Raw genomic sequence first — 25,993 nt, 5'->3', positions numbered from 1 at the left:
TATCTTTGAGTTTTAATTTCGACGCGCGAAATCTTGCTCGTTTGTAGCGTGATCGAAATCAGACTTTTCTTTTATAAGTCATAATATTGAATGTTTTTGCTGTCATAAACGTGTGAAAGTGAATGCAAGGAAATCGGTAAAGTATGAGTTAGTGTGCTTCATCTAAATAATCAGTTGACTTAGATTTACTGTGCAAAATATGTTTCATCAATGCTTAACCAGAATCACATATATTTCAGGAGAGAACATATGATGAGTGATTTGAGTATTAATAGCTGTAATTTCTAAAATTTCTGTTTTCATTACAGGAGATTACAATCTTGCGATATTCCAGTGAAACTATGGATAGCAGATATCAGTAACATGCGCCAACATCATATTTTCACGTTCGCTTACATTTTTAAAGGAAGATTCACAAAGTCTGTTGATATTATGGGAACAGTGACTTCAAGAGCGGAATATGCATCGTTCTTTATATACATTGGTTGGTTGTTCTTGATATTGTTCGTGATCAGTCCGTTTGTAATGACGGAGTGCCACGTATGTCAGAGTTTTGTAATGCCAGATGAAATTTTCATGGAGTGCCTTTTGTGTGTGTGTGTGTGTGTGTGTGTGTGTGTGTGTGTGTGTGTGTGTTTGTGTGTGTGTGTGTGTGTAGCAACTTCTGCTCGAGTTTGAGAAAGCTCCATTCTTTTTGTGTCACATCTTATGCATTAATGTAAGCACTGAGATACAGAAATGGGAAATCTGGAATGGAATAGCAATAACTCCCACTCCAGCCTCATATATGCCTTCTGCCCCCGCCCGCACCAATGTCTGCTTCTCTTCTCTCCCTTCCACCCCCCCATTCCCCTCCATAATTCAGCCTCACTATGCTGTACCTAGCAGCCCACCTCCTTGTCTCTGCCACATCCCTGCACATGAATGCAGATAGCACTTTATAGAATAACTTTGGATAGCACTATTGGATCTTACCCCTCCTCTACCCTTCTGTCAGTTCCTCTCCCCACCTCACATTTTTCTTGCAATCCGTCTGCCCATTCCAGCCGAGATCACTGCTCACTGCAGTGTGGCTGTAGCGACCAGAGGTGACAGTGGCCATGCATATGTGAGTTGTGCTTGTGTGACTGTGTGTATGTTTCTTCATCTGATGAAGGAAATTGTCCAAAAGCTTATAATATCCAACAGTGTATTTTAAATGTGCCCATCTGCTGTTCAGCACCTCCCCTTTTTAATATATCTTGGAAAATTATGTTTCACACAGGATTATATTACACTGCTCAGAAAAACAAAAAGTAGGATTATTATTATTATTATTATTATTATTATTAGTAGTAGTAGTAGTAGTACTACTAACTAGTAGTAGTAGTATCACTCGTAATTTGGAAAGGTTCACCAGGCTCATTAGTTTCCTGCCTGCCCTTGATGTATCTCATGCTTCATGTATCTCATGGTGTCTATACTTTGAATGATCTACCTTTCTTTTGGCACAAACTTCATAGTTTGTTCTTTTTAATTCCACAAATAACAATTTTTTATCAAAAGAAAATACACCATTGTTTTAGAAGATAGTCATTATTTTGTCACTTATGTTCTTATTCATCATTGCAGAAGATGAAATTCAAAAATTATGTAGCAGTTTCTCTTCCTCTCTTTGTCGTAATCATGGTGGCTCCATTTTTTGTGCTGAGGATTGTACTGCCCTTTATTAATCATTTTATAATCAAATAGCCAGTATATTATTATGGGAATATTTATGGGATTAGTAAATAGCTCAGTACTGGGCTGATTGATCATTGACAACATTAAAATGTTGTAGATTCAAGTCTCCAGAAAGACCCAGTGAGTGATGTCACTAACATGAGAACAGTAGTAAATAATACACTGATAAACTAACTAATGTTACTTCCGTGTAAATAGGGAGTTGCGGGATGTTCATGTTAATACCTTCAAACATATTAAAATCTTGAAGAGATCAGATGACAGTGGGAAGATAAAGCTCTTCATCAGAGATGAAAAGTAACTGGAATTTGTAATATATAAAGTTCTTCCCATACTTTGCTGAGCATGTCTTGGTGATGCCGGAGGTTCCTGAGCTGAAGACTGGTAAGTGCCGCTGGTCCTGTGTCACCTTAAGCTCTGGTCAAGCTTCAGCGACCACCATGCAATGCGGCAGTGGAACATTGTGTGCCACAGGGAATGGGGATCTTGACTTGACTGCTCGGTCTGTGAGGAAGTTAAAAACCTCTCAATCTGCAGGTATGCTGTGCACTGATGAGTTGCTTGACTGTTGAGGTGGAACAGTCATTAGCGGGCAATCTCTGGGGACCCTGCCCTGCCTCATTTGTATAAGGCTTAGCTAGGCATGTGAGGCTCTGTGTAGGCGAAATTTAATTTTCCTAAATGTTCATGGGTCCAGGATGGATCCTTTGAAACGCCCTCTTTCTCCTCCCCGCAGAAAATGTGGCTCACTGGTAGGTACCAACACAGTCAAACAAGATGTCTCATGTAGCCAGTCCTCCTGATTCTCAACTCATTCAGAGTGGTGGTAGTTATTGTAACAAAACACATCCTGCTGGCCAGAATATATTTTTTGTAGTCAAATGGAAAGAGGGTAGTTTCGACAAGGTTTCTCCCTTGTGTGTTCAAAAGGGTTCTGAGGGTATTTGTGGCTCTTTAATGTCAGTCACGTGCTTGTGAAATGGAACATTGCTAGTGGAAACTTCTAATTCCCAGCAAGCAGTTAACCTCCAAAAAGGTACATGTCTTTGGAAGTATGCAATAGAGACAGAACTCTACAACACCTCGAACTACAGCAAAGGTGTTGTGACTTCTAGCAATGTTGTTGACATCCCCAGAGAAGAATTGGAAAATGAGGGGGCCCAAGAAGGTATTGTTGATGTACAAAATATAATGAAAAGGGTGGATGGCGATCTAGTGAAATTGGACTCCATACTTATGTTCAACAACATGAAACGAGGAGTGGTTGTTCGTCACCTGTGAAGTGTGTCAACAGCTCTGGGGATCACCTGGTCTGGAATAGGGACTGCAGTGTCTTTCTTTCTGCGCTGCCCCCACCCCCGCACCCCGCCCATTCCTCTACCCATATGCCCCCACCAGCTACTGACCTACAATCATCATGTCTTGTGGGGTTCGAGCTCCACTTGCCCTCAGGGTTGGGTTTTGGAGGGCCTCATAACATCCGAAGAGCTGTGCACCCTAAACACTGATATTCCCTCTCATTTCTGTGCTGCCACTGGTTCATTCCCCCCCCCCCCCCCCACCCTCCCCCCACCCCCCCCCGCCATGAACCATGGACCTTGCCGTTGGTGGGGAGGCTTGCGTGCCTCAGCGATACAGATGGCCGTACTGTAGGTGCAACCACAACGGAGGGGTATCTGTTGAGAGGCCAGACAAACGTGTGGTTCCTGAAGAGGGGCGGCAGCCTTTTCAGTAGTTGCAGGGGAAACAGTCTGGATGATTGACTTATCTGGCCTTGTAACATTAACCAAAACAGCCTTGCTGTGCTGGTACTGCGAATGGCTGAAAGCAAGGGGAAACTACAGCCGTAATTTTTCCCGAGGACATGCAGCTTTACTGTATGATTAAATGATGATGGCGTCCTCTTGGGTAAAATATTCCAGAGGTAAAATAGTCCCCCATTCGGATCTCTGGGCGGGGACTACTCAAGAGGACGTCGTTATCAGAAGAAAGAAAACTGGCATTCTACAGATCGGAGCGTGGAATGTCAGATCCCTTAATCGGGCAGGTAGGTAAGTAAATTTAAAAAGGGAAATGGACAGGTTAAAGTTAGATATAGTGGGAATTAGTGAAGTACGGTGGCAGGAGGAACAAGACTTTTGGTCAGGTGATTACAGGGTTATAAATACAAAATCAAATAGGGGTAATGCAGGAGTAGGTTTAATAATGAATAAAAAAATAGGAGTGCGGGTAAGCTACTACAAACAGCATAGTGAACGCATTATTGTGGCCAAGATAGACACAAAGCTCATGCCTACTACAGTAGTACAAGTTTATATGCCAACTAGCTCTGCAGATGATGAAGAAATTGATGAAATGTATGACGAGATAAAAGAAATTATTCAGGTAGTGAAGGGAGACGAAAATTTAATAGTCATGGGTGACTGGAATTCGTCAGTAGGAAAAGGGAGAGAAGGAAACGTAGTAGGTGAATATGGATTGGGGGGAAGAAATGAAAGAGGAAGCCGCCTTGTAGAATTTTGTACAGAGCATAACTTAATCATAGCTAACACTTGGTTCAAGAATCATAAAAGAAGGTTGTATACCTGGAAGAATCCTGGAGATACTAAAAGGTATCAGATAGATTATATAATGGTAAGACAGAGATTTAGGAACCAGGTTTTAAATTGTAAGACATTTCCACGGGCTGATGTGGATTCTGACCACAATCTATTGGTTATGAACTGCAGATTGAAACTGAAGAAACTGCAAAAAGGTGGGAATTTAAGGAGATGGGACCTGGATAAACTGAAAGAACCAGAGGTTGTACAGAGTTTCAGGGAGAGCATAAGGGAACAATCGACAGGAATGGGGGAAAGAAATACAGTAGAAGAAGAATGGGTAGCTCTGAGGGATGAAGTAGTGAAGGCAGCAGAAGATCAAGTAGGTAAAAAGACGAGGGCTAATAGAAATCCTTGGGTAACAGAAGAAATATTGAATTTAATTGATGAAAGGAGAAAATATAAAAATGCAGTAAATGAAGCATTCAAAAAGGAATACAAACGTCTCAAAAATGAGATCGACAGGAAGTGAAACCTGGCTAAGCAGGGATGGCTAGAGGACAAATGTAAGGATGTAGAGGCTTGTCTCACTAGGGGTAAGATAGATACTGCCTACAGGAAAATTAAGGAGACCTTTGGAAAGAAGAGAACCACTTGTATGAATATCAAGAGCTCAGATGGCAACCCAGTTCTAAGCAAAGAAGGGAAGGCAGAAAGGTGGAAGGAGTATACAGAGGGTTTATACAAGGGTGATGTACTTGAGGACAATATTATGGAAATGCAAGAGGATGTAAATGAAGATGAAATGGGAGATAAGATACTGCGTGAAGAGTTTGACAGAGCACTGAAAGACCTGAGTCGAAACAAGGCCCCGGGAATAGACAACATTCCATTAGAACTACTGATGGCCTTGGGAGAGCCAGTCATGACAAAACTCTACCATCTGGTGAGCAAGATGTATGAGACAGGCGAAATACCCTCGGACTTCAAGAAGAATATAATAATTCCAATCCCAAAGAAAGCAGGTGTTGACAGGTGTGAAAATTACCGAACTATCAGTTTAATAAGTCACAGCTGCAAAATACTAACGCGAATTCTTTACAGACGAATGGAAAAACTGGTAGAAGCAGACCTCGGGGAAGATCAGTTTGGATTCCGTAGAAATGTTGGAACACGTGAGGCAACACTAACCTTACGACTTATCTTAGAAGAAAGATTAAGAAAAGGCAAACCTACGTTTCTAGCATTTGTAGACTTAGAGAAAGCTTTTGACAATGTTAACTGGAATACTCTCTTTCAAATTCTGAAGGTGGCAGGGGTAAAATACAGGGAGCGAAAGGCTATTTACAATTTGTACAGAAACCAGATGGCAGTTATAAGAGTCGAGGGGCATGAAAGGGAAGCAGTGGTTGGGAAAGGAGTGAGACAGGGTTGTAGCCTGTCCCCGATGTTATTCAATCTGTATATTGAGCAAGCAGTAAAGGAAGCAAAAGAAAAATTCGGAGTAGGTATTAAAATCCATGGAGAAGAAGTAAAAACTTTGAGGTTCGCCGATGACATTGTAATTCTGTCAGAGACAGCAAAGGACTTGGAAGAGCAGTTGAACGGAATGAACAGTGTCTTGAAAGGAGGATGTAAGATGAACATCAACAAAAGCAAAACAAGGATAATGGAGTGTGGTCAAATTAAATCGGGTGACGTTGAGGGAAATAGATTAGGAAATGAGACACTTAAAGTAGTAAAGGAGTTTTGCTATTTAGGGAGTAAAATAACTGATGATGATCGAAGTAGAGAGGAAATAAAATGTAGACTGGCAGTGGCAAGGAAATCGTTTCTGAAGAAGAGAAATTTGTTAACATCAAGTATAGATTTAAGTGTCAGGAAGTCGTTTCTGAAAGTATTTGTATGGAGTGTAGCCATGTATGAAAGTGAAACATGGACGATAAATAGTTTGGACAAGAAGAGAATAGAAGCTTTTGAAATGTGGTGCTACAGAAGAATGCTGAAGATAAGGTGGGTAGATCACGTAACTAATGAGGAGGTATTGAATAGGATTGGGGAGAAGAGAAGTTTGTGGCACAACTTGACTAGAAGAAGGGATCGGTTGGTAGGACATGTTTTGAGGCATCAAGGGATCACAAATTTAGCATTGGAGGGCAGCGTGGAGGGTAAAAATCGTAGAGGGAGACCAAGAGATGAATACACTAAGCAGGTTCAGAAGGATGTAGGTTGCAGTAGGTACTGGGAGATGAAGAAGCTTGCACAGGAGAGAGTAGCATGGAGAGCTGCATCAAACCAGTCTCAGGACTGAAGACCACAACAACAACAACAACTGGTTCATTCTCAGCCATTAACCTCTCTCTCTCTCTCTCTCTCTCTCTCTCTCTCTCTGATGTCCAGTGCTGGCAGACACTGTTGAGTGGGAAGTCATTGATGACCTTCATTCCAGTGCCCATTTCCCACTCTGCATTAACCTACTGCATGGAGGATTGCTTCATCAGAACCCACCAAAATGGGTGGTCAGCAGGGCTACCTGGATGCCGTTCAGCCGGCTGGCTGTGTTTGAACATTGCAACAAAGTCCAAGAATTGGTGGACCACATCACACGAGTGATCCATCCTGCCCTTGACTTATCCATCCCAAAGTGCTCTGGTCATCTTAGGAGGTGACCTGTACCTTGGTGGACAGATGAGTGCCATTCAGCAATCTGGGTCAGGTATGCAGTTCTTCGACAATTTAAATGCCGCCGTGCAGCAAATAACATAGCCTTTCGAGTCGTGAGAGCCAAGGCTAGACACATAATTAAGGAGAGCAAGGAAAAGTTGTGCAAGCGTTCCTGGTCTCTATAAACTGTTCCACTTGTTTCACGAAAGTATGTGAAGGCATCTGAAAGATTTCCCGTAAACTCAGTTGTTTACCAATAGCAGCAGTACTGAAATATGCATCTCCAAACAACACCAGGAGATATCACTCAGATGCTGGCAGAGCATTTTGCAAAAACTATTGCCAATGCAAGCCAAGATCTTCCGTTTTGTCGCTACCATGCGAGTGTAGAGAGGGTCAGTTGGACTTCAGATCCAACATTTCTGAATCTTACAGCTCTCCTTTCTCTATGTGGGAGCTGAAATTGGCACTGTCTGAGACTTGTGACACTGCTCAGTCACGACCAAATCTGGTACTGCATGCTTCATCATTTTCCAACGGCATCAAAGGAAATCATTTTCAAATGTTTTAATCTTATATGGCAGACTTCTCCAACTCATGGAGGGAGGCAGTTCTGGCACGTCTCCTCAAACTAGGAAAAGATCACACATCTCGCAGTACTTACACGACTATCACCTTAATGGGCTTTGTAGGAAAGACCCTGGAGCGAACGGTTATCTGTCACACAGTCTGTTTGTTAGAGACCAGGTAACTTCTTAGCCACTGTATGTGGATTTCGGAGATTTCAGTCCACTGTCGATAATCTGACCTACGTAAATGTAACTGTACTGGCATCTTCTTTGATATCAGTAAGACCTATGACACTACTTGGGGACACAGTATTCTCGCACAACTGCATCAATGGGGTTTTTATGGTCACCTCTCCATCTTCTTATGGTCTTTCCTGTCTCAGTGATTTTTTAGGACTGGAGTTGGTGAAACGCTGTCAAATTCATTTGAGCAGGAGAATGGTGTCCCTCAGGACAGTGTTTTGAGTGTGATTTTTCAGTTTCTCCCGGTGTATTTCTTCCTCGAACAGTCCACGGATGTACCGCTGGTCCATAGCGTCCGACGGGCACTATATTTCGGTGATCAGACATGTCGCCATCGTCAGGTGTGCTGAAGAACTGAGCTCCTGAGGGCGGGCAGTCATATTAAATCCCCTCCCCTCGTGAGGCGTTCTCTCCGCAGTCCGTGCTCGCACACCTAGACGCTGGCATCGGCATCTGTGGTGGCACTGGTGTATTTGCCTTGTCCTCGCTAGTTGCCCCCTTCGTTTCCTTTGGTGAGCATCTTTTTAATTAGACTCTATGCTGGTTCCTATGCAGAAGGCCGGCATATACCAGATTCCGTGTCAATGTGGGAAGACTTACGTTGGACAGACAGTGCGCACCATCGAAGATCGTTGCCGAGAACATCAGAGGTACACTCGACTTGGGTACTCCAACAAATCGGCGGCCGCAGAGCACTGTTTGTCCGAAAATCACGAAATGGACTACCAACATACCAGGGTCTTGGCAAAGACATCTAAATACTGGGACAGCGTTGTTAGAGAGGCTACCGAAATTCGTACCAGGGACGGACTCATCAACCGACATTGCGGCTACAACCTCAGCAGGGCATGGGTACCAGCACTGAGTCTAATTAAAAAGACACTCAGCAAAGGAAATGAATGAGTGACTAGGGCAGACGAGGCAATTACACCGACGCCAGTGTCTCAGCGGCCACTGACGGGTGGGCACGGACGGTGGAGAGAATGCCTTGTGAGGGGAGGGGATTTAATACGGCCACCCGCCCTCAGGAGCTCAGTTCGTCAGCGCACCTGATGATGGTGAAATTTCTGATCGCCGAAATATTGTGCCCGTTGGACGCTATGGACCGGCAGTACACCTGTGGACTATTCGATATTTTAAATGTTACCCTCTTCACTGTAGCCATAAACAGTGTCATGTCTGTGGTAAGGAGTCCTGTACCGTGCTCTTTATTTGTGGACAATTTTGTTGTTTTCTATTCCTCCAGTGTTGCGAGAGCGAGAGCTGTCAGTTGCAACATACATTGCAGAGGTTAGAGGAATGGGCTGCCAAAACGGGATTTCAGGGGCTTTTGTGCACTTGCAGCTGGACTATGAGTGCACTGTGTACGGTTCGGCGAGGCCTTCGATTCGAAGATCATTGACGCTGCTCACCATGAGGGATTCAGCTGGCCATGGGTGCTTATAGGATCATTCCCATACTCAGTCTCTGTGCTGAGGCCGGGAAACCACCACTTACCATCTGGTGGCAGGTCCTCACAGTGCATCAGGCACGTAAGTCCCTCACAGCTCCGACTTCACCTGTATATCGTACTGTTGCTCACCTGCCTCTGAAACGCCTTTTCACCAACCATCCATGAGCCATAATGCCATTTGGAATCTGCATGCAGCGTGTGCTGGAGTCACTCTGTGTGGAGCAAGTACAGCTCCAAATCCAGGGTTTTAACCGTCTGTTACCCTGGTTACTGGAGAGGCCCAGTGTAATTTTAGATTTGGCGCAGTACGGAAGAGATTGCATTCCTGCTTCTGTTTCCCATATAGTGTTTTCTGATATTTTATACAAGCACTGCAACTATGTAGCTGTCTTTACAGGTGGGTTGAAATGGGGGGGACTCTTGGTTGCTCTGTTATTTTTGTGTATCATGTCCACAAGCCCTGATTGCCTCAAGATTTTACTGTGTTCGATGCCAAATCATATGCGATCTTGCGGGCATTGGAGCAGATGAGACATTCTTCCAGTGCTAAATTTCTTGTCTGTTCCGATTCTCTGAGCCCCCTTCACTGTCTGAAACATTTGTACCCAGCAGATAAAGTAGTCCAGAATATTCAGGATGCCCTCCTCCAAATACCATGACTGGAGAAGGTGGGTCTTTCTGCTGGGTACCAGGGCACATGGGACTTGCAGGGAATTAAAGGGCAGATGTAGCAACCAAGGAGGCGTGTTTTGATACCCAGGTATTTGAGTGTGCATGCTGTAACCTTGCTGTTGAGCTCCAGAGTCCTGCATCGGTGGGAGGAAGAGTGGCTGGAAGTAACAGACAGGGAACTACATTTAGTAAAACCCACAATGCGGCTATGGCATACATCTTTCCAGCCATGTCAACAGGACGATGTCCTTACTCATCCTCGTATAGGCCACAGCCCTAAGACGCATGGCTTCTTGGTCCGGCAAGAGGACACTGCAGTGTGTGGTGCTTGTGGCATACAGATCACTGTGCGTCAAATTTTATTGGACTGTGTTTTATTTTCCGACCAGTGGGCTGCGGCAGATTTGCCGATGGACGTGCCCCATGTTTTAGGTAACATTCAAATGAATTTGGTTCGAGTTTTAAAGGTTTGTAAATTGTCCAACATTTGTCCCAATATTTTAGGGAGATGCTTTTAATTTGTTAACAGGGTTTCTGACTCACCCATATTATTTATAGGTAGTCAGCCAGTGACATTTGACTATGTGTATCTTTTACCTCCCTCGTCATTTTAAGTGTGTTTCAATCTCATGTATAGTTACTTTTACTCTTCCTCCGTTGTTTTAGACCATATAAGATAGAGTGATTGTGTGGTCGATTCGGGTGCATGAGTGTGGAACAATTTTTGAAATTTTAGCCACATTTATTTGTGTTAACGAGTGTAAGGGTGCTGATGACCTCACCGTTGAGTGCCCGTGAGCTCCAAACATCATCATAGTTCCCATACATTGATCAATATTTCTGGAGTAATTAATGCAACAGTTGTTTCAAATTGACTAAGTCAGCTGGTAGTGGAGGTAAACACAAACAATCCTTGAAAGCTCCCATTAATACCACCATTGTTTTAGAGAGCTTTTTTAATCTTTCTGTGAATAGTTTTGTAATAGATTAGGATACCCAACACAACATTCATAATAAGTATGCTTTGGGGGGTTTACTGTGAGTTTAAGAACCTTTATTCACTGCGTGTATTAGTTGATAGTTTGATAACATTATTGTTAACAACTTTAGAAAATAGGGCAAAACATGTCTTGGATGTGGATCTACCAGTTTCTTATTTTGTTGTTGAGTATTACTTTCAGGCTGAGATGCAGCCACAAGGACTTGCAGCGGTAGTTGAGGAACTGTTGCCAGTATCTACACTCTAAACACATTATCATGTGATTCGAATTTGCCACAAGTTTCTACATTGGTCGATTGGCTAGAGCTAAAGTGTCAGGGGCTCTTGCGTTGCATGCTGATGTTGGCAGTTCATTGCCATTCATCATAGCCAATCAGGTGATATATACTATGGTAGCCAATGAGAATTAATGAATCTAATGGTTTCTTTCAGGAGAAGATATAATTTGATTACATCTGTTTTCAATATGAGAGTGCCGGAATAATATTTACTGGTATGGTTATTATAAATTTTAAGGTTAGTTACTGCTTTTCATTCTTATTTGGTGTATGGAAAAAATGTAGATGTGCTGATACACTGACCTGAGGCTTAAGTTAGTTTGAATGTGACAATTTGGGTGAGAGTTCACAAAGCCAACGAATGTGAATGGAAGAAAAATTGATCTTCTGACAGACTGACTTGTAGTGTGGCCTGAGGCCTAGGTTAGGTTGGGATGTGATAATTTACTTGTGAGGTGGCAAAACCCCTGGGTCTCAAAAAAAAAAAAATTATATATATATATATATATATATATATATATATATATATATATATATATATATATATATATATATATATATATATAATAGAAGGAAACATTCCACGTGGGAAAAATTATATATAAAAACAAAGATGAGGTGACTTACCGAATGAAAGTGCTGGCAGGTCGATAGACACACAAACATACACACAAAATTCAAGCTTTCGCAACAAACTGTTGCCTCATCAGGAAAGAGGGAAGGAGAGGGGAAGACGAAAGGAAGTGGGTTTTAAGGGAGAGGGTGCTTGTGTCTGTATGTGTGGATGGATATGTGCGTGTGTGCGAGTGTATACCTGTCCTTTTTTCCCCCTAAGGTAAGTCTTTCCGCTCCCGGGATTGGAATGACTCCTTACCCTCTCCCTTAAAACCCACTTCCTTTCGTCTTCCCCTCTCCTTCCCTCTTTCCTGATGAGGCAACAGTTTGTTGCGAAAGCTTGAATTTTGTGTGTATGTTTGTGTTTGTTTGTGTGTCTATCGACCTGCCAGCGCTTTCATTCGGTAAGTCACCTCATCTTTGTTTTTATATATAATTTTTCCCACGTGGAATGTTTCCTTCTATTATATATATAGACACACACACACACACACAAACAATTGCTATAACAGACTGATGTATAATGTAGCCTGAGACATACATTTGTCATACCAATAACATACTTGTCGCTCTTATTTTGCCAAAAACTGCGCTGGCATGATTAAATTCTTACCTAATAGAGCAAAATACCAGATAACTTTATTTACAAACCATAGAAAATTACAAAGGAGTATTCTGATTTGCTACCACCAACTGACCCACAGTTTCTTGTAATCAGTTCCCATCCTTATCACACAAGGTATTACCAACAAAAGCATGCCATACACCAGCTGCTGACACCGTAAATGCACTTTTGCCATTAGATAGTTTTATTTGAATGTTAAATAAAACAATGAAATGATAATTAAATGGACACCCTAGCTGCAAACAGGCGCTGATGTACTTCATTGGGGACATCTTGAAAATGTATGCCCCGACCGGGACTCGAACCCGGGATCTCCTGCTATTAGGCTCCATTAGGCGCACTACGAATGTAGTGGTGTGGACATGTTGGGAATGTGGATCTCACGGGGAGCGTGCAAGGGATAAGTCCGTACAGACGCACTATTCTCTGTGCCCGCGGTGGCTCAGATGGATAGAGCGTCTGCCATGTAAGCAGGAGATCCTGGGTTCGAGTCCCGGTCGGGGCACACATTTTCAACATGTCCCCAATGAAGTACATCAACGCCTGTTTGCAGCTAGGGTGTCCATTTAATTATCATTTCATTTCTAGCAAAGCTGCATGGTCATCCACGGTAACTGTTCTTTCGGGAACAGACACTACCGTCATATATAGTTAAATAAAACAGACTTGTAGGACTGATTTTCATGGATGTATTCTTGTATTGCAGTGGATGATGGTACAGGAGCCATTGTATGCAAACTTAATAAGAACTTAAAAATAGATGAAGACAGGTATGAAGAACTTCTGCTTTCAAAGAGGAGAATTGCTGAATCCCCTATGCCAGCTCACGTGAAGCAGGCAAGTTATGAAGTTTTATTATTTCTCTGATTAGTTGTGGTTTACAAATCACCAGTATTAAAATATTTAAATTCTTCATTATTTACAAGAGCTATTATGGTCGTCTGTCCAGTATCACTCTGTGACGATCCTATTTCTCGCGTGTCACAGTTATTTGCTGATTTTAACATTTTGTTTGCCTTTCTTTTCTGTTATCTTGCTGTATGTTGATCCATAGAATATTGATAATCTCCAACAAAAGCTGATCAAATAGATTCAAACAGTGGAAAGAACAAGAAAAGGAATCTTCATTTGAATGTATTGCTTTTGAAATGACATTGCTGTCTGCACTGGTTGTTAACATTTCAATGCTGGCTCTTGCTCCATGATGTGTATCCTGGAACTTCACTAAAATCATTAATATTATTTTTAATCCTAACATGCTGAAAGATCAGTTTTGCTGTGGAGAACAGCCTGCATCATTTCGAGTGACTATTCATGTACTGTTTGGTCACGATTAGTTAATCCTTTTTACTGGTTCTTCCAGTAATGAGGAAAATTTGCACTAGTTGGAAGAGATTCATTTGTCTGAGTGCTGCAAATATTTCTGCATGTGTCACCTCTGCTTTCATGTAAGCACAAAACATAAGTAAGGGTTTCAGCATTGCGGGAAGAAGTCAGCGCTGCCTTCCACTCACCGCTATCCCCTAAGCAGTTCTCATGCAGGGACAAAGCGTGCCTTCTGCCCTTCTTGACAGCTACTGCACGAAGGGTCAACTTATCGTGGCCAAATAACTAAATCCTCACTGGTGGTCAATGCTTTTTTTTTTTTTTTCCCCCATGTGGTGCTATGGAGTGGAACGGCAGAGAAATAGTCTGAAGGTAGTTTTGTGAGCCCTCTGCCAGGTGCTTAAGTGTGTATTGCAGAGTAGTCTTGCAGATGTAGAATACACATTTCCTCAACAGTTGGTGTTTGAGCATGTAATGATCATTATCAAAATTATGATGACTTATACATCTGCATATCAATGGTCTGTTCTTTAGCCTGATTATGATGTTTCTGTTCAAAACTTGTAGCACAATAAAGAAATTCCCAAAGCAGTTGTCAGTGTTTGTTCTAGCATTACTTTCGTATACTGTGATTGGTGTGCAAAGCAAAAGTCAGATGTGTACCATAATACAAGTTCGCTAGTATAAAACTATAGGTAGAGAGAGGCAGCAGTGTTTTAATATTAGTGCATGTTTTGTTGTTTAGTCAATGAAGAATAATAGTGATGTACATCCTGCTCGAACTGTTAGTCCATTCTTCATGAACTCTTTGGCTGTGCAGTAGAATCTCTGATGTAGGATATCATACAGCTTCTTCTTTTTCTTCATTCTTTCTTTATTTCCTTTTTGGAGTGGACCTGCCTTCTTGCATATAACACACATATTTTCATTTTTTGTGGTTTCATCAAAGCATGTTGGGAATCTGAGCATGTAATTTTCAGCTTTGAACAGGGAGTGTAAAATTATCTTTATTTTGTGTGTTACGTGAATGGTCAAAATGGCTATCAGTAAAAAAAACTCTGATTTGCTTTATACGAACATGATAATTTTATAGATGTGCAGGGAGGTATAGGTTTCTAAATAATAGCAACATGACACACTTGAATGTTGGGCACATGTGTTCATAATGATTTTCAGTATGCATAGTATGTTCGTTAATTTCCCCAAAAACCATTGTCACACCTTGTGATTGACAAAAAGTAACTGTGGAGTACAGTTTTTCGTTAGTTAACCTCAGTAACACTGCTTAATATTTATAATGCAGATGCAAAGCTGCACAATTTACTAGCCAGCTACTCAACATGTTTATTCTTGTCTACATTGTTATGTAGATTTAATCCCAACAATGAACTGAGACATTCGTGAACTGTACCATATGAATTTCTGTAATGTTCAAGGTCAACCCATTTAGCAGAAACCATGATTATACGCCGTCATGTGTATTAATAATGCAATCGGAATCTTTTCTGCTTCATGACTTTCAGTTACTATAGAAGTATCATCTGCAAACAAAATGGGCAATTAATATTTATGGGCAAATGATTCACATAAAACAAAAACGGAATAGGTCCTTAAATAGGACCTTGGGGACACCTTGTATTGATATCCATGTAAAAGGAAAAGTTTCTATACTTGAAGAGATAATTAGTCTTTTTATCCTGTTATAAATGTTTGAAATAAGTCATTGTAGAGTTCTGCCCCTAATTGCATACCTATGTAATTTGCAGATGAGCAGGATGTGGTTTACCAGTTTAGAAGCTTTTATACGGTCACAGAAGATTTCTGCAGCTTTATTCTTCTTGTCTAGTAATGAGCTAATCTTATCAGCAAATTTTTTTCTCTTGCTGGAAGCCAGATCTGTAATTGAAAAATACTCTCACATTTTGCAATAAAATTTTATATCTGGGTAGCATATTATTTTTCAATTACTTTTGAGAGGATTTGAAGAAAACAGCAAATGCAGAAACAAAGTCGTGTATTACAGAAAAACTGGAAAATAATCCATAAATGAAATGTTTATACCATGTGTTTATATGATTTTGTCCAATCCAGTAAGGTCACTGAGAATGCAGTATCTGAATCAGATTTGGTCTATGACAGCATAGCTCAATGTAGAAGTGACTGCTAAATGGCTGTCCACTAGTATGAATGGGCACTGACAGAATTTGACCAACAGTGAGTGTAGTCATCTAGTGGTATACCGTGCCGGTGAGCACAACATGTTCGACGACAGTTGATGCTCACTTTAGGATGGTCTACAGTTCCACAGGTCTATGATTCTTCACCTTCATTGTTTTGTCAGTAATTTGTTTTGCTCTTCTGTTTCTTGTGCTCCACTTCCCTTTCCTGTTATCACTCAGATGTACAGTTAGTGGACATGTACATACACTAATTCATTGTTTTTATTGGTACAACTTAAGCATGAAATGAGAGAACAGTATTCTGAAAATAAAACTGCGGTGGTTGAGTTTGTACATGACAGGCTGTCAAGAGACCAGTTCCACCTGTAACAGGAGCAACGCTCCCGACCGTGCCACTGCCATAACCAGTCTGTTCTGTTCGTGTTGTGTTTCTTTGTCGGAAAGCTAATGTTTTAGAAAGATTGATGTTATGAATGATGATATACAGATTAGTAAAATAGAATAGTAGGAGAAAAAGTAACCAGACTATATGTTTGGGGAGAATGAGTAAACAAACATTCTCCATTCCACCTATGTAAAAGAACAAAACTGCTGTTAAAATGCTAAGATCATAACTGAGGTATGTGCTTGGCTACACGAACTGATTAGCTATTGAAAGTCTCTCAGACGTGTAGGGAGGAGATGGGATGATACCTTAATTTGCATTAAACTTAAACTACTAGTCCCACAGTCGCCTATCAAAATGGTTTTCTTGTCTGTTATCGCACATTAAGTTATTAATGTCATGACCTTTTTTTGTGGATTGATGAGTGTAAAGGACATAAACATCTGCTACTTCATGTTTTAATGGAACTATGATGTAGTCAAGCTCTGGTTCCGAGGGGTGACCCTATTTGGCATTGCCCAACACTCTTTATAAAGTGTGTAATATGTGCCCGTGGGCCATCACCTCAAGAAATTACATTCAAGGAAAGACTTGGTTTGTCTCCATAAAGTGCACATCATCATTATCATTATAGTAGTCGACAGGCCACACCTTCCTGGTTTTCTTTTCAGGGTGGCATTTAAAGAAGCTACTGTTTTACTGAAAGAAATGTGTCCAAATTGAAATACACTAAACTCTCACTTATCCGGCCCTCAGTAGTGTATCCTCTCAGTAATCTGGCCCAAATCGAAAATGGTACACAACAATGAATTATCATGAACAACAATATTGTTAGTGAACTACAAAGTTAAACAATGCTGTGCATATTTGAAATTGTGGCATTCTTTACAGTTCAGAATCATTTCTTCTAAAAGGAAACAAGTTATGCTACACCTTGACATTTTAGATAAGTTGAAATGAAGTTCTTCACAGAAAGTCATTGCTGACAAGTACAATCTAGGGACGAGTGACTATTTGAGACATCAAGAAGAAAGATGATGTTATTCAACCATATGCAACCCGAATGGATAGTGAATTGGGAAAATGTAGGGTTGTGCGAAAGTGTGAGAATGGAGGTTTGAACAGTGCAGTTATGAAAGTAGACACAACTTGTTAGCAGTAACAGAGGGTTGGTTATCAAAGTGGAAGAAACGACACAGCCATTGGCAGCTGACAGTCACCGGGGAAAGTCACTTGGCTGACAAAGGAGATGTAGATGAGTTTGTAAATGAGATACAGAAGATAATAGAGGAAGAGGATGTAACTGATGATGCCTTGTACAATGCTGATGAAACTGGGCTGTTTTTCAATATGTTTTCTTCAAAAGCATTAGCTGCCAAGAACAAGAAGTAAGCTCGTGGGTGGAAACAACAGAAACAGCTTGTAATCTTAATGGTGTGTTGTGATGCAAATGGGAGTCATGAACTACTGCTTGTGCTGACTGGGAAATCCCAACAACCACTTTGTTTTCGACACAGTGACATAAATACGCTACCAGTGCAATATTGCACTTAGAAGGAACTGTACACAGACAGAGAAGTATTCTCTTGGTGGTTCCACTAAAGTTTTGCACCAACAGCGAGAAAAGAGCTGAAGAAGAAAAATCTTACATTGAAAGCTCTCCCTGTTATTGACAATGTTGTCAGTCATCCATCTGATTTGACTGTAAAGTTTGCTAGTATACAAATACCAGTGTCTCTTCCATCATTCAGTTTGACAGTCTTGCTTCAGCACAAAGAGAATTTTGGAATCAACTAAATGTCATTATCAAAATTGTCTTCTTGCTGAACGAATGTGAAAACTTCTGTACTGAGACTATGCTGAAGGTGTGGAAAGCAATCAACTCATGTGATGTTGTTTTCCAAGCAGCCGAAGCAAAGCGTAAAGTGGAGAGCACTACGATAATGAAGACCTGAAGATAAGTGAGGCCATCTATTGATGCAGAGTTGAATTCAGCACTCAACAACAGTGACGAGCCAGTCAGTTCGGAATCATCAACTGCTGATACTTTGCACACTGACATGTTCCACATGCTTCCAGGAAGAGGGGATATTGATGAAGATGATATTGCTAAGTGGCTCATTGAGGAAGACTGTGAGAAAGACCCAAGTTTAACAGACAAAGAAATAATCAAAAGTGTGCAGGAAAGTATTGATGATAGTAGTGAAGAAGAGGACATCAGAGGAGAGAGCATGAAGATTTCTCACACTGCTGGTGCTGAAGCTACAGACATCTTCCTGGAGTACATTATGCAATAAACAGATACACACAGTACTGAAGTAGTGCTTGTAAAGAGTTTATGCAATAAAGCGTGTCCCATCGCATGTCATCTTTGCGACAGTTAAAAGTTTCATAGTGAGTGATACTGCTGTATAACTACATAAACATTCAAGAAAAAGTTTTCTTTGAAAATAAATGTATCTTTGGACTTACCAAAGTATATCCCCTATGTTTTTAAATTGTATCTTTGGGTATTTTTAAAATTGCATCTTTGGATTTAATGAAGTATATGTCACCTGAATAATAATAATAATAATAAAATCATACACAACTATCCAAGGTAATGGCTTAGAAAAATTCGCTATAGAAGAAAAAGTACATAAAATGGAGAGAGCTTATGGAATAACTAGGAATGTCTACAACAAAAGGTGTCTGTCTAAAAATTTGAAGATACAGCACTACAACACAGTAGTAAAACCAGAATGTCTTTATGGAAGTGAACGTTTAGTACTCAGCTACAAATTACACAGACTTGAAGTCCTAGAAAGAAAAACCATTCAAAAAATACTTGGACCACCAAAAAATACAGAGGTATGGAAATTAAGAAGCAGTGAAGTATTTTATCGCGACATAGAAAACGTAAATGAAACACTACGAAAGAGGTGACTGCTATTTTTCGGACACTTATACAGAATGAACAGCAACAGGTTAACCAAACAGATTTTTAAATATTTTTGGGACAAGAAGTCAACAATAGTCTGGATTCAAGAAGTTAGGAAAGATTTGGAAAGAAACAACATAAGTGAAAAAGATGCAACAGAAAAAGAGAGTTTCAAGAGGAAAGTGTTAAAAATGGAAGGATTCCAAGGCAAGAGGGAGAAGAAGACAGGGTCAAAATGGTCTGAGGAGAGAAAAAGGATACATAGTGAAAAGATGAAAGAATACTGGAGGAAAAAGAAAGAACAACAAAGAAGGAAGCATTGAAACTGGTGTGTGGTCCTTAGATGACGCAAAGAAAAAAAGAAAGAAGAAGAAAATCATACACATTTAATAACCCAGCAGTTCCATTATCTGGCACCTACGTATGCAAGGAACTGCTATGTTAACGAGTGTCTAGGGTATTTATTTTATCCACCATTACATACCCCAACACTAGTAATCTATACACTTGATACATGTCATATGCATCATAGTACCTGACCACACATTGAACAAAAACTTTTTTGAGGGGAATCTATTTCTCTGTTTGTTTTTTAGTATTAATTTCTGTGTGATTGTGAAACCTGATGAATATTTTAAAAAACCAACATTTTGAATAAAATAGCAACTGTAAGCAGAAAATAACAACTGTTAAAATGTTTATTGTGGCTGAAAACCTAATTTGCAAGAAAACATTGTATAGGTATTTTGTTTTCACAGGCAAGACTTTCTTTTATGGAAAAAGTGATGACAAAAGCTGACGCAGCACGTGAACTTTTGGATCTGGGCACAACGGTACATATTCAGGGCAAGGTATACAAGCGTTACGAGAGGCGCCAAGTGTTCGTGACAGACATCTGTATCCTTACATGTGCACTGACATCAATCACTTTTATTGTCTCTTGTAGCATTAACGTTGTCTGTGAAACACTTTTTTCTTTTAGCTCTGATACCATTACTTTCACTAAATCTTGTTTTCCTTGCATGCAATGTGAAGTAACTAATGTATATGTTTGACTCATTGGGTGAATGGCAAACTAAGGCCTGGAGTTCAACCCTTAGTCAGCCATAAGATTTTATCTGTCTCTTCCACGACTTTCACAGACGATGGTGATTAGTTTACACTGATGAGCTGAAGCATTGTGACCATTGTGCAGCATGAGACTGAATGCTGCCTGGTAGTGCTGCGAGCACATGATGTGGTCCGGGAAATGTGTGAGCAGAATAGAGCAAATGGGGAATCATTCTAGCAACTACATGTACTGAAAATTGGGAATGTACTGATGTGAGTAAGTCTGGCAAAGGACAGATTGTTATGTCCAGCACTTGGGAGCAGGCAGATTGTAAACGGCAAAGCCAGTCAACAATTCACATGAAACTGTCATGAACATCTATGGAAGGTGGTTGAAGTGTTGTGCTGGACAAAAATACACTTGCTGACGCTATGGTGGGTGCCTTGTTTTGCTCTGGGAGGGGACCGAGTGGATACTATAACACGGAGAATATTATTTCAGTTTTTTGTAACATAGATAAGAAAATTACTTTGTCCAATCCATTTAATGAGTATTTACTACTGTCTCTCAACATTGTCTCGCTTGATACAGACAAAATTAAGTCTCTCACTCTGAGTATGTGCAATAGTAACCTTCGCTTATAGCTCTGCCTAATACATTGATTACACAACTGGCATACTAGAAGACGATGCTGTCATCTTAAGTCAGTGCTCACTGACTGGGGCAGGATGGTTGTGTGCTTGGCGGTAAATAGACAAGTGCATGCGGCGGCATAGTGAAATGTTTGTAGGCCTGGCTGCGTTGCTGTTGCTCATTCGTTGATGCAACTTGCAGCGACTATTGTTTCTTGTGGTCGTGTTGCGAGATATCGACCTTCCTCAGGCACCTCGCTCTTCAGACGACAGCACGTAAAGGACAGTGAAATCATGAGTAGGTGACAAGTCCGTGAATATCCTTGTCTCATAATATAATGTGGAAGTCAGAGACTTGCCAGTCTATAAAGCAGCATAGATCTGTGGCAGACCTGATGACATACTACAACGCTGCAGCAGGCAGAAGTGTTTCGAAGCAAACTATACAGCACACACTGTCGAGTGTGGGCCCCCCCCATCAGACGACCACTATGTGGTCCCGTGTTGACCCGATGACATCGTCAGTAGTGATTACAGTGGACATGGGATTGTCGACACTGGACTGTGGATCAGTGGAAATATGTCTTGTAGCTGGATGAATCATATTAATTGTTACAGCAGATCAACATTCAGGTCTGGATACACCGCCGTCTGTGTGCTCAAAATATGCACCACTCCGATATCACGGGCCTTTGTAGGCAGTGTTATGGTATGGGGGGCATTCACCTGCACTTCCGTGGACCATTGTGGGCCGTAGCTGTGGCTACATGAACATTATTACGGACCACCAGCATCCCTACATTTTCCAGCAGGATAATTGTCGATCTCACAAGGTCATAATTGTCTTACAGCTGTTTGAGAAGTGTCTCGGCCACAGAATTTTGTTGATCTAAACCCAATGGAATGCGTGGGGGTTGCTGTCACGGGCCAGTTCTGCATCCACAAACCATCAGTCTGTGATTTATGGGAATTGTGTAGTCTGTGTGTAGATACCGGGTGCCACACACTTCTGGAAACTGACTGAGGACTAATTCAATCTGTGCCCTGCACAGTTGCTGCTATATTGTATTCTGAAAGTATACCACTACACTATTAAACTAATAGGTTGTCTCATCAGTGTATATGAAAAATGGCAAGAGGCATGGTGGTGTGGGGTGCACATTAAATTATATGTCCACCTAAAACTGAGTGAGGAAGCCAGTTCAAAAGCTGGAGCAAGGATGCCTAATGAAGTGCAGTGGTGTCACGTGAAGCTTCAGGAGGTCAGTGATCTTTGTTTGAGCTCCTACTCTCTTTTCTGCCCACCCATGCTTCTCCCCCCCTCCCCCTCCCCCTTTTCAACTCTGTTTCCTTTCATCTTCACAGCTGGTGGGTTCCTCTCAACCTGGGGTCTGAGTGACCTGTCTTCCCCACCCTCCCTTTCCTGACCTAGGATGGCTTATGTGCTTTCATGTGAGTCTGTCGGTAGTACTAACATTTCTGCTGAATTACTAGCAAACAATTCTGTCTCAGTTTTATAATGTTCTGTAGATTAGTTGTGGTTCAGTCTCTCAACTGAACGCCAAAACAACAACATCGACAAATTTTGGTACATTAAGTCTCATTTCCACAGGCAATGATACTGCCACACTGGCCAGACAGGTGGCTTCTGGAACCACCCTATTGTCTCAGTGATGCCAGCTGACCTGACAGAAAAATTAAAAATTGTTTAACTTGCTGGCCACATGCACCTTCCCCCACCACCATTCAAGACTTTCAGAAAATGCTACTATGTGGAGCTGTTCTCATTCTGCTTTTTTTATTGGACAGCACCTTTCATTTATGTATGTGAATAGTTAGTGTCATGTTGAAAGAATGAGCTTTGTCTTCAGCTAAGTGACTAAATACTTTGTAAAGTGGCAAACTGTTCTAAACCTTGTGATAGGGTTCTAATAACAGCCTTCAGCAGTTCTTTATAATCAGCTGTAATAAAGAAACACAGCATCATTGTAAATGATGATGATGATGATGATGATGATGATGATGATTTTGATGATGATGATTGGTTTGTGGGGCACTCAACTGCGCGGTTATCAGTGCCCATACAAAGTCTCATTTTTTATGCAGTCTATTGTTTTTACACTGTCCAATCTAGCTACTGTCACAAATGATGATGATGATGATGATGAAGACAACACAAACACCCAGTCCCTGGACAGAGAGAATCCCCAACCCGGCCCAGAATCGAACCTGGGACCCCGTGATCCAGAGGCAGCAACGATATCCACTAGACCACGAGCTGTGGACTATTGTAAATGACGTAACATTTTCCAAAAGTTTTGTAACTGAGAGTACGGGCTTGTCGAAATTCATATTACTGCATAACAATCAATATTTTGAATATATTGTATTATGATGAAGTGGAATTATATTTTTTTATTTATCTCTTCAGAGATTTAAAGCTGGCTTTGACCTAATTAAAACAGCATGTAAATATAATAGTGCTCTTATTGACACAATCACTGAATGATGAATGTTCCGCACAGTAGTAGAAAATTTGGTGATAAAATTAAGTAAAGAATATAATATATTTACAGTATCTGTGACCTATCAGAGCCTTGACTAACTCTAAAAATAAAAATGAGGCAGAACTTTTGAGAGAAAAGCAGTACTTTGCAATATAACTGCAGGGTATTATAAGTACCAGGCACAATTTCAAGTGAAAATATAGAAATTGTCTTTTTAGAAAAGAAGCGAGTATTCAACAGCGATAATAAAGAAGTCTGCAGTTGCCAGGCGTCCCAGTGTTATGTGGAACGTAAGGCGAGCTGCCGTGTCGTGTCACACATATGCCTAATTTTGCATAGAACAAGAAATGTAGCTCAAAAGGATTTAGAAAATAGTTTTTACTTATTCATTTACTTTTCGAACAACGCTTTGTCCTGTGTCAACAATGATGTTACTAGTGTGTTGATGCCCCCCAAGCAATTTCAACGAGGAATACGTTTTCATACTTGTTATTTGTGAGGCTATGTTCTTCTGGTTGACATTATGTTTACGCCTGCATGTCTTATTTAAATTGACGCTATATTGAATATAGTACAAATAGGAACTCAGATTTGCATGTGGAAACACTTACTCGTCTCAGTGGGTGATTGAGGGGGGGGGGGGGGGGGGTGGATGCCTGTGCAAATTATTGTTGCCTGTAGAGAGATGGCTTTACTTCAGGTGTGAACCAGGATGATTAATAAGTGGCTTTTCCATCTGAGCAAGTACTCCAACCCTAATGACCTAACAACTGGCGAGTTGTTCAATTCTCATCTTCCTTTTTCTTTTGCTTGAATACTTACCTTTGGTTATTTCTCAGTTTAACACAGTTTCCATTTAGTTAATTTGTAGTTGTTCATCTTGTTTATTACTGAAAAAGTGTGTTAAAGTTGCATGCAATACATGCTATTTGACTGATGCAGTCTGTCAGCTCTTGGCAGCAAGTTTCACTGCACTTGTATCGATTCCTTCAACCTTAACACACATTTATCTGTCATCAAGAGCTTAGAAGAAGAAGCAGATCACATTTTGAAAGTTTGTGCATTGTATAAGATGTATGACCGCGTAGAATCTGCCAGGAAAGCTAAGACTCTGGATTTAGTACTGGAAATTTCCCATTTTCCAGAAAGGCAACATCGACGAGCATATGATCCGTGGATTATATAGGTTAACTTGTTATGCAGAACTTCTGATTTTACCTAAAATTCCTTCTGTACCATTTCTTTTATTTTTATGCTTTGCTCTCTTGCTCTTAGTTTTACCCCATTGTTTCGTAAATTCATTTTTACTTTTTGGGCAATAAATATTTTTTTTACTTGGTTGGTTGGTCTGTGAATGGTTAAACGTTGATGTACATAACAGTTTTTGTTGATGTGTTTTAAGAAAATATATGTTTACATGTTTTGACCAATGAAGAATACAGCATTGTGTTTTTTCTGTGATTGTTAAATAAATGATATTATCACTATTTATTCTGTGTGTAAATATTCTTCTGTTTTGTGTGTAATGGCATACTTTAATATCCTTAAATGCTTCTACTTGCCGTGTATACACAGCTGTTTACACTTGTTAATGTATGTATTTAGATGATGAATCTGTTTCGCTGTAAACCTCAGATGCTGGTTTATCACTTATACCTAGAACCTCTCTATGCTATGAATGTGTAACAATAACATTGACAGTATATCATTAGGTTCAGTGGCACCTTTTGAGACGTTCTGATAAACACTCTCAACAGTTGTTCAGTGTTATTCCAACATTTGAGGCACTTCTCTCAGGCTTCTTTTGAAATACTCTAAGGATAATCCCTCATAGATATCAAACAAAATAACTAATTACAAAAGCTTTTTAAAGTGGGATATCTCGGGAGTGAAGACTGCTACATATACACAGCAAGCTATCTGTCTGCCAAATTGCCACCGCCAAATTGTGGCTGAGAGTCAGCTGGATTACCCAGTTCCCAAGCATACCATCTAATACAGTTCTTGATTTTGATTGCTTCAGAGTGTGTGTGGCTTGGGTTCTTCCTAACTGCACCAGCTTTTGTGAGTTATGCAGTTGGAAACTCTCCTTGCAACATATGCCTTGTTTCCCATAATCTCCCCCCCCCCCCCCTGCCAGCCCAGCCTTTGCTAGTCCGTGACCTCCCCCTCTCCTGCTCCAACCACTCCAGCCTGATACACATCTGCTGTTAACCCAGTGCGCCTCCAAAGTCTTTTCTCCTCTCCTCTCCTCTCCTCTCCTGCTCCTTTCCCCCCTCCCAGTGCAGCCTCTCCATGCTGCACCTAGCAGCCCACCATCCTGTCACCCTCACCTCTACCATACTTACCCCCACTATTTGCCCCAGCCGAAATCACTTTTAACTCTGGTAGGGTCTCACTGGCTGGAGATGAGTGACTGTGTATGAGTGTATATGAATGTGTATGTGTTTTTCTAAATCGGAAGGACTGTCCAAAAGTTTAATCTAGTTTTACAAGTGCCTGTCTGCTGCTCAGTGTCACCTCTATGTGGTGAACGACTTTCTATCCTCTTCATATTGTTGTTCTGCATAAACTGTGATATCTATGGTCATTGGATGGTACTTCATACCAA

At 40.8% G+C, this 25,993-nt stretch overlaps 1 protein-coding gene and 1 non-coding gene across 5 annotated transcripts; both read left to right on the top strand.

The window, feature by feature from the left end:
* Positions 1–15: 15 nt before the first annotated feature.
* On the top strand, positions 16–24,813 carry LOC124717009 (CST complex subunit STN1-like). 4 transcript variants are annotated; one of them, XM_047243650.1, is made up of 5 exons: positions 16–136; positions 309–484; positions 13,088–13,218; positions 19,951–20,089; positions 24,411–24,813. In XM_047243650.1, coding segments are annotated over exons 1-5 (462 nt in total). In that variant the 5' UTR covers positions 16–122; the 3' UTR covers positions 24,413–24,813. The 4 variants fall into 4 exon arrangements, with proteins under 4 accessions (XP_047099606.1, XP_047099605.1, XP_047099602.1 ...); XM_047243649.1 differs by having other exon boundaries at positions 24,404–24,811; XM_047243646.1 differs by having other exon boundaries at positions 24,393–24,809.
* Positions 12,812–12,886, top strand: Trnat-ugu. Its single transcript has one exon. It is a non-coding gene; the product is annotated as a tRNA-Thr (tRNA).
* Positions 24,814–25,993: the final 1,180 nt, after the last annotated feature.

This window comes from Schistocerca piceifrons, chromosome 9 (assembly GCF_021461385.2).
Source record: "Schistocerca piceifrons isolate TAMUIC-IGC-003096 chromosome 9, iqSchPice1.1, whole genome shotgun sequence".
In the NCBI taxonomy this organism is placed as follows: Eukaryota; Metazoa; Arthropoda; class Insecta; order Orthoptera; family Acrididae; genus Schistocerca; species Schistocerca piceifrons.
Note: the sequence above shows the minus strand (reverse complement) of the source record. Positions and strands in the feature narration are given on the sequence as shown.

Excerpts from the sequence above, each read along its gene's own strand:
- LOC124717009 (XM_047243646.1), top strand. Across the intron at positions 485-13,087 it reads ATCGTTCTTTATATACATTG|TGGATGATGGTACAGGAGCC; the intron begins GTTGGTTGTTCT and ends CTTGTATTGCAG. Across the intron at positions 20,090-24,392 it reads AGTGTTCGTGACAGACATCT|CTGTCATCAAGAGCTTAGAA; the intron begins GTATCCTTACAT and ends ACACACATTTAT.